The 13233-nt window shown below is 45.3% G+C and overlaps 1 protein-coding gene across 1 annotated transcript in view; it reads left to right on the top strand.

The window, feature by feature from the left end:
- The first annotated feature begins 7225 nt into the window (after positions 1-7225).
- Positions 7226-13233, top strand: part of KALRN (kalirin RhoGEF kinase) — a 598446-nt gene continuing 592438 nt past the window's right edge. Inside the window, exon 1 of the mRNA XM_042954425.1 lies at positions 7226-7428. Coding sequence (XP_042810359.1) covers positions 7362-7428 — 67 coding nt within the window. The 5' untranslated portion in view covers positions 7226-7361. The remainder of the gene's footprint in view (positions 7429-13233) is intronic.

A 13233-nucleotide genomic window follows, 5' to 3' on the forward strand; every position in this document is an offset into this window, starting at 1 on the left:
GCCTGGCAGGTAGAGAAGCTGGGGGATTTGGTGTTGTGACTTTTCCCTAACTCAGGACTTCATAAGGGACATTTGGCTTAGAGTTGTCCTCAATGGCAAAACTGACACTGTTTTTTACTGGTTTATCTGTCCACTTAGGCTGTATGTAGTGAGAATTTCATACACTGATATGAGTTTTTTTCTATTGTAGAGAATGCACTAACTTTATTAAGCACCTACCATATATTAGGTATAGTGCTTCATATTTTGAATGTTATTTTGTTTTTTCCTCATGAAGGTCATTCCAATTTTATAACATCATCCTTATCTTCATCCAAAAGATGAAGAAACATAGATATACAGAAGTGATTTGTCTCAAATTACTCAGCTAGAAAAAGGGATTTGAAATTTGGGATTTGAATGCAAAGCTCAGGTCCTTTCCCAACACTAGAAGGTTTCAAATTAGCAGTATAAGCAGATTAGAAAGAGATTATTTATAGATTTACAGGAATTAGTTATTTTTGAGAACCATAAGCAGAATTCATTTGCTAAGAAGTAAAGTGATGATGGCAACTGATTCTTTTCTTTTTGAAAATAAAAGCCAAGGAAGTATGTAGCTACTATGGTTATCTATCCTTGGGGTGTGTGTAGGGGGGGGGGTGGGTAAGGGTATTCATGTGAGTCAAATATTCTGATGTGATAGTGGATTACCCTATGAAACACTCACAGAAAAAAACCCATTAGAATATAGAAAAAAATGTTTAGTTCTAGATACATGCTAACCAAAATTTAATATTTCTTTAATGGGACAATGGGCTCTTTTTGATCCTGTTTAACTTCACATTCATTATTATCAACCCCAGTCATTATAGCCTGGTGCCTATTTAGCCTGATTTTATTGGGGGGGGGTGAGGGGAGGGGGGCTATTTGGAAAAATTCGTGTAGGAGATGGTGAAGGCATGGGATGAAAACAGGAGAGAGAAGGGAGAGAATTCTCCTCAGTGGGGCTCCCTGTGGGCTGGGTGAGGTGTGAGGTTTCTGCTGTGGTGACTGACAACTTAGGTTTTCCTGATTCTGTGTTGATGAACTGTGAGAATTAAGAGACGAGAGAAATGGTTAAGAAAAACCTCACCAGGGTAAATGGACCCCAAGCTTGAGGTGGCCTTTAGTTTTTTGAGTCATACCACCTCTCTTGATGGGTGAAGAAACTGTTCTTAGTGGAGGTAAGATGGAGGCACCACCATACTGGCTGTGGGAAACAGGAGATAATAAAGAACCCTCTGGATTGATTACCTAGGCCTCTTGGGTTGGGTTCTGAGGTGTTCTCTCCAAGTATTGATTAGCTTTTCTTTTTTGTCTTCAAGGAAAACTACTTTATAATGTAGGTGCTGTAGAGAAGGCAACCTACCAGGTAGTCATGTTCTGAGTAGGAAATGGGAGGTCATGGGAGTGAGTTAAGGAGAACAGTGGAGGCACCAGCTCCTGTGAGTTGTCTTCATCAAGATGGCCTAACAGGCTAATATCTATGAGACTTAGGGAAGATAGTCTTGGAATCTCCTCCTTGCCTCCAGTGTGCATCCCCACCTCTGCTTATCTAAGGCCTGGACTTCCATGCCCTTCCTTTTTTTTTCTTTAACAATGGAATAAATTTGGGGCACCTGGGTGGCTCAGTCAGTTGAGAGGCTGTCTTCAGCTCAGGACATGATCTCATGGTTTGTGAGTTTGAGCCCTGCATCGGGCTCTCTGCTGTCAGTACAGAGCCCACTTCAGAGTCTCTGTCTTCCTCTCTCCCTGCCCCTCCCCCACTTTCTCTCTCTTTCTCTCTTTCAAATAAATAAACATTAAAAAAACTTTAACAATGGAATAAATTTACTTGTCATTCCAGATCATAATTGGTACAAATTAAGCTTTTTGTCATCAGAACATGTACATATACAAAAATCCCCAAAATAAAATGTTAATTTAGCATCTCCCATGATGGTAGAAATACACCATGTTACTTTTTCTATTTCCTTTTTAAAAATTAAGATATGATTGGCATATAACATTATATTAGTTTTAGGTATATAACATAGGGATTCAATATTTGTATATATTGCAAAATGATCACCGTGATAAGTCTAGTTAACATCACTCACCATATATAGTTACATTTTTTTTCTTGTGATGAGAACTTTTAAGATCCACTCTTAACAACTTTCATAATATGCAATATGGTATTATTAACTATAGTCACTGTGCTGTACATTACATCCCTGTGACTTATTTATTTTATTACTAGAAATTTGTACCTTTTGACCGCCTTCACCCATTTGCCCTCTCCCCTACTTTCTGACAAACACCAGTCTGTTCTCTGTATCTATGAGCTTGCATCCCCCCCCACTTCCTTTGAAGCAATATCTTTTGCCAAAATGTAAATACTTCCCAAGGGCCTAAATGTAAAGATCTCATCATAAAGACCTTACAGGGGATGAGATTATCATGATACTCTTCACATGCCCGGGATGGGAAAGCTTTGAAGAGGTAGAGAAAGATGGGATGAGTCTGGCTCTTGGGGCATGGGGCGGGGGGAGGGGGGGTTGGGGATGGTGTGCTGTGGTTGGATATTCAGGGCAACATGGGGTTCTGTTGACTGGTGGGGGTAGGGGAAGTATAAATACTCAGAGCAAGGTAAGGGAGTTTCTCCATTAAACAGTTTGGTTTAGAACCTCGTGTGGTGAAATGTTGTGTGCAGTCTTCATGAGCTGGGGGCTCCCCAGCCAACGGATACTTAAAGATCTCAGCAGAGGTTGGAGGTGAGCAAGGATGAAAGCGACAAAAAAGCCAGGGCAAACAGGCTAATTAGCTTCTGCCTTTCCCTCCTGCTGCCTGGCCTGATATTTGAGGTGACATTTAAAGTTATTGTACAGATGTGCGGTGGAGCCAAGGCAGAACGAATGCTTTCTGGAGCCTGCGGAGAGAGATGAGACTGATGATTTCCCAGCCTTCTGGCTAGCAGCGTCTCAACACCTCCGTTTGGGTCCCTCTAATGGACCTTGGGAGGTAGGACATCCCTTTACCATCCAGGACACTCTAGTCTGCTTTGAGACTCGGAAACTCCCTGCCTACTGGACTCTTAGGGTATATGGGGAGGTGGGTACACTCTAGAATTCAACCAGAAGAGTTAAATGAAGTCAGTGCCTTGTGTAAGAGAGGAGAGCTGGGGACAGAATCATCTGGGGAGCTTGTTAAATATGCAGGCCTCTGGGAGTGAGGCCTAGTTATCTGCATGGATAACAAACCCTCTAAGGTGATTCTGCTGCCCATTAAACTTTGAGAACCTCTGAGGTAGAGAATGAATGGGGTTAGCTGGAAAAGGCCTCTTGGGAGAGGTGGACTTGAATTTCAGTGTGATAGGTGATACTTGTCATAGGTGCTGTCTTCAGGTGCGGACCTAAGGAGCCTGTTCACCTGGGGATACTAGGCTCTCACAGGAGAGACTGGGGTGGTGGTGGGGGGTCCTTCCCATCCCATAGATGGTGTTGCTGAGAATGTGCTGCCACAGGCTCACTTCAACACTTGGGTGCTAATCGCCAAGGGGACAGAAGTGGTGTGGGAGGTGGCTGGGGATGGTGTCTGCTGGAGTGTTTGATTCATGTTGCAACTGAAGCACAGCTTGCAGGGCAAAATGGCAGCCTGATGGAGCTCACTTCCTGGGGCATGGTGGGGGGAAGAACGCCATGTCGACGGATTGTCTCCACTCTGGTATGCTACCATATGACCTCTTGTGTGGCCTCCACTTGTCTGAGAGCCCCGTGTGTCCAAGGAGCTGGCCAGTGCTGCTGTGGGATTGGTGGTCATTGTCCCAGGAGATGAGTGGGAAAGATTTGGGACATGATTGGTTCTCTCCTCCCTCTGTGCTGTTTGCCTTCTGCTCCATACACTGTGCTGGCTTTATCTGATCGGGAACACAGTGTTTTCATGTTGGGGTGGGTGGAGAGAGGGAGAAAGAACAGTGCCAAGTTAAGAAGAAGGATCAGTGAAGAGAAGGCATCATATCTATGATGTGACATTGAGTAACCAGTGATCCTCCAGATGGGCATCAGTCCTCTGGAATGGACAGGCTGTTTGCTGGACTGAAGATGCTACTTGTCCCTGGAGAATATGTCCCTGTAGCCAGGTAGGTGGGCTGGAGGGCCCATGCCAATGGCAATGGCCATGCTTGTTTTGATCATGAGGAAAGAAGGAGCCACTGAGGAAGCATTGTTTAAGACAAAACAACAGCAACAAAAGTTAATAAAGCTCTGTCCTGGCCAATACTCTGTCCTTTCTAATTGCACTGCAGCTAAATGGAAACTCTCAGAGTTTCTTGGAACATTTTATTCAACTTCTGGAGGTGCTGCATTTACACTAAGGCTTATGAGGCTCTGTGGGGGTTGGAGAAATGAGCAGTGGTGGGCCAGCGAGCTCTAAGGAGCCCAGCTTGATAGGTTAGAGCTGATTTTAGTAAAATTCCTGGCTGAATGGGTTCATCCTGGGCCTAACCCAACAGGTGATGCTTATGTTTCTAGGTTCATAGTTGTGTGGGGAGGTGTTTACACCCATATTGTTCTTTAACAGATTTATTCCTTTTCTCTTTTTGAGGCTTTATTTATTCCCTTTCTCTTTTTTTTATTCTTTTCTCTTTTTTGAGGCTGTGTGGAATTGCCCTTGATTACTAGAGGGAGGAGAACAGGGCCAGCTGCTTTCTTCTAGCCCAAGTGGGACATGGGATAGAGTACTCCTGTTCACACCGTTCCACACAGTCACTGGAACTGTCTTGCCACAGCCCATCTCTGTCTAGGTCTCCTGCATGGTGGGAGAGCCATGTGTGCCCCTCTCCCACCTCCCACCCTCCATTTCGGATTTCTCCCAAGTTGTGTTCTGGAAAGCCCCCTTTGGCATTCTTAGGAGACGCTCTCCCTTGGCAGCCACAGCCAGGAGCTAAAGAGAAAGGTGAAGGCCATTAATGAGGCCTGCTTACCTCAGCCTGTGCCCATGGTATGTCATCTGTATCCCGGAGGGACATCCTGTTGGGAAGTAGCCATGTTTCCCCAGTCCCTGCCCTACTGTGAGGGCTTCCATGGCTCTGGGAAAGATGTCACAGTTCCTCGGGGAACATTCCAGAGCCCCAGAAACTCTCTTTGGGAGGACACAGATGGTACATATCTCTTTCTCAGCCCAGCTACCTACTAGGCATTTGACTCTAAGCAAGTTATTTAACCTCTTGGAATGTGGGTTTTCTCTTCAGTAGACTGGGGAAAATGATCCCTGTCCTACAGACCTTGTGGGGCTGTTCAGAGACCCAAAGTAGATGATGGATATGAAAGTACTTTGTGAGCCAAAAAAGTACTGGCTACACCTGAATGATGGATTTTATTGTTTGGGAAGGAAGGGGGAGCCTCCGGGGTCAGTGCACTGCTGTCTGGAGAGAGGAGGGGCTTGCATTCTTGTATTAACTACAGGCTGGAGTCTTGTCCATTTAAGGTAATAACAAAATAATACTATTGGAGCCAGAGAGGTGGCTTCCAGGCAGTCTGTCTGCTCAGTCCCATTACTGCCCTTTCAGAAGGAACCACGATGCAGGGTGGTGCTGGTGCAGGGGCCAGGGGGTGGGGAGGTTGTGTCTGCGCTCACTTTCTCGGCTCCCTCCTAGCTCTTATCCCCACCCTCCCCCAGCCTCCGCCTCAGTCTGAGTTCTGTCAGGATCTTTGGCCTGTCTCAGCTCAGGGGCCTAAAGCTCCCAGGAAGGGAGGACTGAGGGAGGATTGCTCCCACCGGCTGCCCAATGAAGAACAGAAGGCCTGGGAAGCTAACATTTCTGTTAGGACAGTGAGAAGGCATTACTGGTTTGGCTGAAGCTGACACAAAAGCTGTGATGGGTGTGCACAGGGCTGCCAGGTACTTTTTAGGCTTAGAGGACAGAGTGGTCCCAGAAGCTAGAGTCCCCTTGGGTTTCACTTCTGTGAGCAGGACTCCCAGTCACTAGGGGTGCAGCCTCACTGCATGGGTGGCCAGTCCACTATAGAATGGGCTCCCAGCAGGGCAGGCATGGGGAGCCCCATCATCTTCCTACAGGCTTTAGCCAGTGCCCACGAACTGAGGTGCCATAGTGCATTCCTCTCCTTGCCATGAGAATGAAATTGTGTGGCATTCCCAGACTCACTTGCCTGTTCATTTATTCAGTAAGTAAATACTCGAGCACTTGTAAAGTTCAAGGCACTATGTGAAGTACATTGGGGGACACAACGATAATTACGAAGCAGTTCCTATGTTCGTGGAGTTTATGATCAAGTAAGGCAGCAGAGTCCTAGACAAGGAGAACGTGAAATGGAATATAAAGGGGAAGACCAGAGATGGCTGCCCAGTATGCGGTAGTTGAGTTAGACATTGGGAAAATCAGAGGAAGCCATGCTGTTGGCAGGAAGAGCAGGAGCAAAGGCAGAGAGGTAGGAAACCGTGGAATGTACGGACATGTGGGTGTGAAGGAGAGGGGTTGAGAGGTCAGGAGGATGAATGCTTGAGCACTGCTCTCCATTGAGTGCTATACCAGAAATGGCACATTTTTCCTTTCCTGGGAACCTCACAATGTTTCCGTGGGGCAGATGCTTTTCTCTCCAGTTTATAAGGAGGGAGCTGGGGCTAAGGGAGTTGAAGAAACTTGGTTGAAGCCAGGCAACTATTAAGTGGTAACAGGATTTGAACCCATGACTGTGTGACTCCAGAGCCTGTGCTATCTCCATGATAACAGGATCCACAAATGGACATAGGGAGTAAGGGGCTGTGGCCTTTTTCTGCTCATGTGAGTCTAGCATTCTTGGACAGGAGTGTCTCTGGTCCCTGTGGAGTGAGGCAGTGAGACTCTGGGTCTTCTGGGCAGGCCTTGGAATCCTGGATGGCTGAGCTCCTGGCTTCCCACCCCAGTCCTATTAAGGGAGCCACTGGCCTCTGTCGTGAGAGGCAGGGAAAGCAAGAATGTTGAGGTATTCTGGAATGAAATTTAAGACATGACCTAGAATGTGGATTTTCATTCCCAAGACCACCTCTAACCTTGCCTCTTTGTGACAGCTCTCCCTGCCTCCCCCCCGCCCCGCCCCCCACATCTCTGACCTCCTCTTGGGCCCCTGCAGACTAGGTCTGCACAAGGCGGCGGTGTTCTGCACTTGTTCCTTTGTTGCTGTGAAACGGCTCCGGCACAGTCAGCCTCTGTGTGGGAGGACTGGTGGCTTTCTTCACAGGCAGGCATTTGCTCAGAGCAGGCTGCGTGTGAGCCCAGCATCAAGTAATTCCGGCCTCCTCGAGTCGGAGGTGGTGGGATGAGGCTCTGCTGAGGGACTGGCTGTGAAGGATGAGTTCAGGGTGGGATGACGGACCGCTTCTGGGACCAGTGGTATCTCTGGTATCTCCGCCTGCTCCGGCTGCTGGATCGAGGTATTCCTGAGTGAGTGTGTGTGTGTGTGTGTGTGTGTGTGTGCGTGCGCACGAAAGAGAGAGAGAGGCAGAAACATGCCCATGGAAAGACACAGAGTGTGGGGAGCAGGGAGCAAAAAGAGAGAACAGGGAATGAAACAGGGGAGTAGCCAACCCATGGAAAGTAAAGACAGGCTGTTTTTCTTGGGACATTTGTGACCCAGCTGGGAATTGGGATCACAGTGCCATTTGGGGAGCATCTGTATATCAGCATCTCATTTCTTGCTGGTTTTTTTTTTTTTTTAAATCAAGCTCCATACTATAGTCAAAGACAAGTGTTGCAGGGCTTTTGATAGATCACTTTGAGAAGCCATGTAACGAGGAGAATGGTCCCTGCATCAAGAAGCTGGAAACAAACAGATGTAGGCTCAGATCTCAGCTCTGCCACTTACCAGCTCTGTGACCTTAGGCTGATTCATGTGACTTTTCTCAGCTTGGTTCCCCATCTGTAAAATGGGCTTGGTAAAGACCTATTTTCTAGGGTTGTTGGGGAATTATTATTTAATTTATACCTATAAAACACATGACATAATGTCTGGTGCACAATAGGTGCTTTGTAAGTGTTCATTTCCTCTTTACATGCCTTTCAGCATCATGGAGCTATATAGCACCTGTGCTGAGGACAGCTCCTTTTGTGGATTATCTGTAGATAGAGCCGGTTCAGAATTTGCAGTCAGTGGAACGAGAAGGGAAAGTCAGTTTTATTCCTCAGGTTAATCTAACCTTAATACATTTCACCCTCACATATTAATGTGTTTTAAATCTCTTGATAATGTGATGCAAATTCAGATACTCTGCTGTAAGGGAAAGCCACTACTAACTTGGTTGAGTAATTTTAAAAATATTGAGTGCTATTTTAAAAGCTTTGGCTCCTTTAAGAGGTTTTGGCAAGAATGAGATCAAACCCCTGATGGAAAAGATGGTCCTGGGGAAGCCCTGCTGTATACCCAAGGTGTATTCATCTCCATTGGGAACATTCTTAGGTATGCCAGGAGGTCAGTATAAGGCAGAAGCAGAAAGCTGCACAGAGCAGGTGAACCAGGGCTCTTATCAGGGAGAAATTAAAGATGGAGGACACATGTGAAAAGCAGTCTCTCACTGGCACTGAGAAACAGGCCAGTGGGAGCCCAGACTGGAGAGGAGATGAGAGTGTTAGGAGAGCCAGAACTTCTTACAGGTGGAGGTCATAGACTGGGGGACAGGGAAGAAGATCATAAGTGTGAATCCCCCTTACCTGTGTGATCTCAGGCAAGTTACTTAAACTCTCTGTGCCTCCTTTCCTTCATTATAAACAGGGTGATGATGGTAATAATAGCACTGACCTAGAGCGTTGCTGTAAGGGTTGAGTGAGAAACTACAAGTGAAATACTTTACCCCAGTGCTTGGTATGAAGAAACTGACCCGTAAATGTTAGTTTTTATTACCAGGACAGTTAATTCTCACTCTCCTACAAACATCCTGGGAAAAACAGGAGCAGGTGGTATGGAATAACCAGTAGCTGAGAAAAGTCTAATTAAGAATTATTAGAAGATTAGAGACAATTTATACTTATGTGAATTAAAACAAATTCAAACTAACATATGATACTAATTAGAAGAAGAGATTAGATGTTAGTGTATAAGGTGTAATAATAATTTATTTATTTTATTTTTTGAAAATGCTTGAATCCATGAATTGCAAACTTAGCTTCAAGTTCTGGCTTCATTACTTTCCAAGTGCCCTTGAATAAATGGTTTACTCTCAAATGGAACCTCAGTTTGTTAATTGAAAACTGGGAATATTATACCAATACTTATATTATAGAATTTTGGGGAAATTTATTGTTAGTGCATGTAAAAGTATCAGTCATTTGGGGTGTCTGGGTGGCTCTTGATTTGGGGTCAGGTCATGATCTCATAGCTGTGGGATCAAGCCCCACATTGGGATCTATGCTGAGCATGGAGCCTGCTTGAGATTCTCTCTTTCTGTCTCTGTGCCTCTCCCCTTCTCTCGTGCATGCTCACTCTCTCTCAAAATAAATAAATAAATAAACATTAAAAAAAAGAAAAAAGTGTCAAACATTCTTGAAATGCCAGATTAATACATTTATGGATTTGTGGATTAACCTGTGCCCCTGGATAGCAAAAGTTGGTTGCCAGAATTGTGTGTTCTTCCATGAATGTTTTGTCATCATGTATGGCTGTAGATGAAAGTTTACGGTCTTTCATAAACAGTGTCTCTAGGGTTTTCTTTACTATGAGGCTTTAAATTAGCCCTTCTTGTGAAGGGTATTTTATTTCTAGGCTTCTGGGGTTGAATGTTAAGTTGCCCAGTTCTGGTTAGTGGGTGTCCTAGTACTATACGTGTACATGTGTGCACCCTCACATCTGTATTCAAGCACAAGTTTTGGATAGAGAGCACCTCTCTAGCAGCTAATGTTACCTAACATTGTCTAGACAATGGCATGATTTCAAGTGGCGTGCTAGATTGAGATAACTCATGGGAAATGCTCAGTAAATATTTGTTGAATGGATGGATGGATGAATGATGAACCCCGTCCTCCCAGGCGGTGAACGAAGTTCTCTTAGATCTCTTCTTAGTGTATCAGAATTTAGCTCCCTTCATCTGTTTTAGGATTTCATGTCATTTCACCCTCATTATTGTCATGCCTCATGTCATCTTGAAAGTAACAGGGCTCAAGAAAGTGAGGAGAGGATAAGAAATGAGAAGAAGGGGGGAAATGATGAGCTCAGCCCAGGAAATTGAAATAATCGACAAGCTGTGTGCTGCCTGAGTCATTCTCTTGGCTGTGACTGGGGCATACAGGAATCTGTGATTTGACACATCTAGGAAAGGGGAGGAAACAGAACACATCGTGGAGCGGAAATAAACTTTACTGAGAAATGACAGTGATTGCTTGGTGATTGCAGATGAACCTTTTGTCTCCCCCATCATTTAAAAAAAGTTAAGGGTGAGGATTTTAAATAATAAAAGGGATTGTTTTTTAGGTCTTGTAGTTAACTATGTGTAAGGATATTTTTAGTCTATATGTAAGGACCTATATGATAGTGAACTACCAACTTGCTCAGACATGGTTATTTTGATGATTTATTTTGTTAATAGCAGACGCAGTTTTTATGGTGTTTGTTACTGGGTGTTGGTCAATTCTGCTGACTGTTCTGTGCTTACAGACAGTGACTGAGGAGATGGTTCCTGTGGTAGGTAGGGCTGCTCATGGAAAGAAAGGAGCTCATGCAGATAAGAAACACGAGTAGTGTATAAGAGAAGAGAAATAACATCACTTTTTGTGGTTGTTGAGTTTTGGCATGTCCTTGGGGACCTGACATGCGAAGCGGGGGTTTACATTTCTTTGTTTACACGTAATCATGTTGGAGTGAAAGAGGAAGAGAGGGAAGACTGGTGGCTCCTTCTTCATAGGGCATTGGCAGTGTTTCCACCATATGGAATGTCTACCACTGGTTGTCGTGAGATGATTTTAGGTGATTTACAGATGTCGCTGGAGGGTCTTTTGCTGGTCACTGCCTGGTGCTGTCCAGCAGACATTCTGTTCTGCCTGGTGTCTGTTTCTGTTGTGCTGTCCCCTGTCCCCACCCCCACTTCATCCAACGCAGGCCCTCTTCAGCCCCACTCATCTCTCAGATCGCCCCTCACTTCTAGCAGCCCCGCTTGGGTCTCATACTCAGCCTTGCCTTCATCTCTGACCCCAGCTTCTCTGCTTCCACAGCCTCTCTCTCTCCTTAGGGCTGCTTCTTTTTTTCTTTTTTCTTTTTTTAATGTTTATTTATTTTTGAGACAGAGAGAGAGACAGAGTGCGAGCCGGGGAGGGGCAGAGAGAGAGGGAGACACAGAATCTGAAGCAGGCTCCAGGCTCTGAGCTGTCAGCACAGAGCCTGACACAGGGCTCAAACCTATGAGCCATGAGATCATGACCTGAGCTGAAGTTGGACACTTAACCAACTGAGCCACCCAGGCACCCCTCTCCCTAGGGCTTCTTTAAGGGCACGGCCTCCTATAGGCACTTGCTACCTGTAACCCCATTCTCTGGCATTCTTCTGTTAGTCTCCAACCTATCTCCAAGCTTCCTATTTTCCTCACCCCATGCCTGTGCCGGCTTTGCCCTGCATCCTGGGTCTTCTGTCTTTCCCTGCCTCCTAACTTGAGTGCTTTTCTCTCTCAGGAGCAACTGTCTTTTCTTCTTTTGCCCCTGCCTTTTTATGTCACCTTGCCATTATCCTCAGTACAGTAGTTTCTTTTTAAAATAAATTTAAGTAAAATGGAATTGATTTAAAATACTATTGAGGAAATAACTGTAGGAGGTAATGGATATGGTTAAATGATGTCAGAAGTACATAAATGACTGATGTGTGGAAAACTTAAGTGATACATTGAATTTACAACATGGTTTTTAGACTGCTAATTTCTTCTTGGTGTTTTGTCCATATTCTTGTAGGTACCACACAGTACTTTGGCTTCTGGACCAGAAACCAACTGATTCTTACCCCTGGATATACATGAGAATCACCCAGGAGCTGTTAGAGAGTGCAGTGTCCAGTTCCTTTCTTCCCACCACCACCCGCAGCCAATTAAGTGAGACTTGCTGGAGCTGGACATTGGCATTTTTAAGGGCTCTGCAGGTGATTCTGATGGTAGCCAGGCTTGAGGACTGCTCATTGCCATCCTGTAACATGGATGCCAGAGAGGAAAGGCAAAAATGCCTCTTTAGCAAAATAACAAAATAAATGAGAAAATCAGCCACTACATGAGAATAGTAAACACAGGAGTAAGCATAGGAATGCACTAAGGAGTAAAATTTAAAAGAACATAATCTTTTGGGTATAATTCATGCAATTTTCTTCAAAAACTTCAACTGCAACCATTTTCTATCACTGCCTAGCTAAACCTTGACTTTCCTTATTTCTAGGAACAAAATTTTTCTTGTGTGCAGGATGTTGTCTGGCCCCAGCTTGCTTTGGGGTTTTTGCTGTCTGTTCTGGCTGCCTAAGGCTTTGGAGATTGGGATGGCAGTTTATCACTGCAGATGTCAAGCCCCTTTCATTCCTTCTTAGTATAGCCCCCAACAGCTGGGCCCTGCCCAGAATTCGAGAAACAAAAATCCCTTTCTCCTTTCTGATAGATGGGCAGTGAGGAGAGTAACTTCCCTTAAGCCTTCACAGTGTTGGGCTGTAGTTCAGCCAGGAATCTGTGTTTCTCACCAAAGTTCACCTCTTCCTGTGCAGCTGCTCTCTCTTGCCTCAACCTTCACATCTCCTAAATGTCCTAATCCAAGGATTGACTCTGCCCAGGTGCAGTCAGTACAGGGTCAAGAGGCAGCTAGCTCTAATGGCTGTGTCTCTCAGGCATCCTGATTGTAGATCTCATCCTTCCCATGCCTACAGCCCTCTTCCTGGCCCTTGGTTTCCCATCACTGAAGATGGCCTGTCTGTGGTCTGCTTGCTGCTCAGTAATCTGCCCAGCTCTGGTCCCTGACTGGGTCAGGGTTGGTGTCTCTGCTTAGTCCATCTGCTTGTGGCCAGTCCCTATTGCCATGGATAGTAGGATACCCAGGTGATCCTGGACAAATGGATACCCATTTTGTTTTGGCTTGTCCTGCTTTTGTTAACTGTTGCATATGTGTGCCCAGCTTGACGTATGTCTTCTTTGTGCCAACCTTTATGACTTGTTCCTTCCCTCCTATGGTCTGTGGGAAAAAGGAGAAAAGCACACAGCATGTGTATGAAAAGTGTTGGATGGCTTCCTGCACTAGGG

This window comes from Panthera leo, chromosome C2 (genome assembly GCF_018350215.1).
Source record: "Panthera leo isolate Ple1 chromosome C2, P.leo_Ple1_pat1.1, whole genome shotgun sequence".
NCBI classification, from domain to species: Eukaryota; Metazoa; Chordata; class Mammalia; order Carnivora; family Felidae; genus Panthera; species Panthera leo.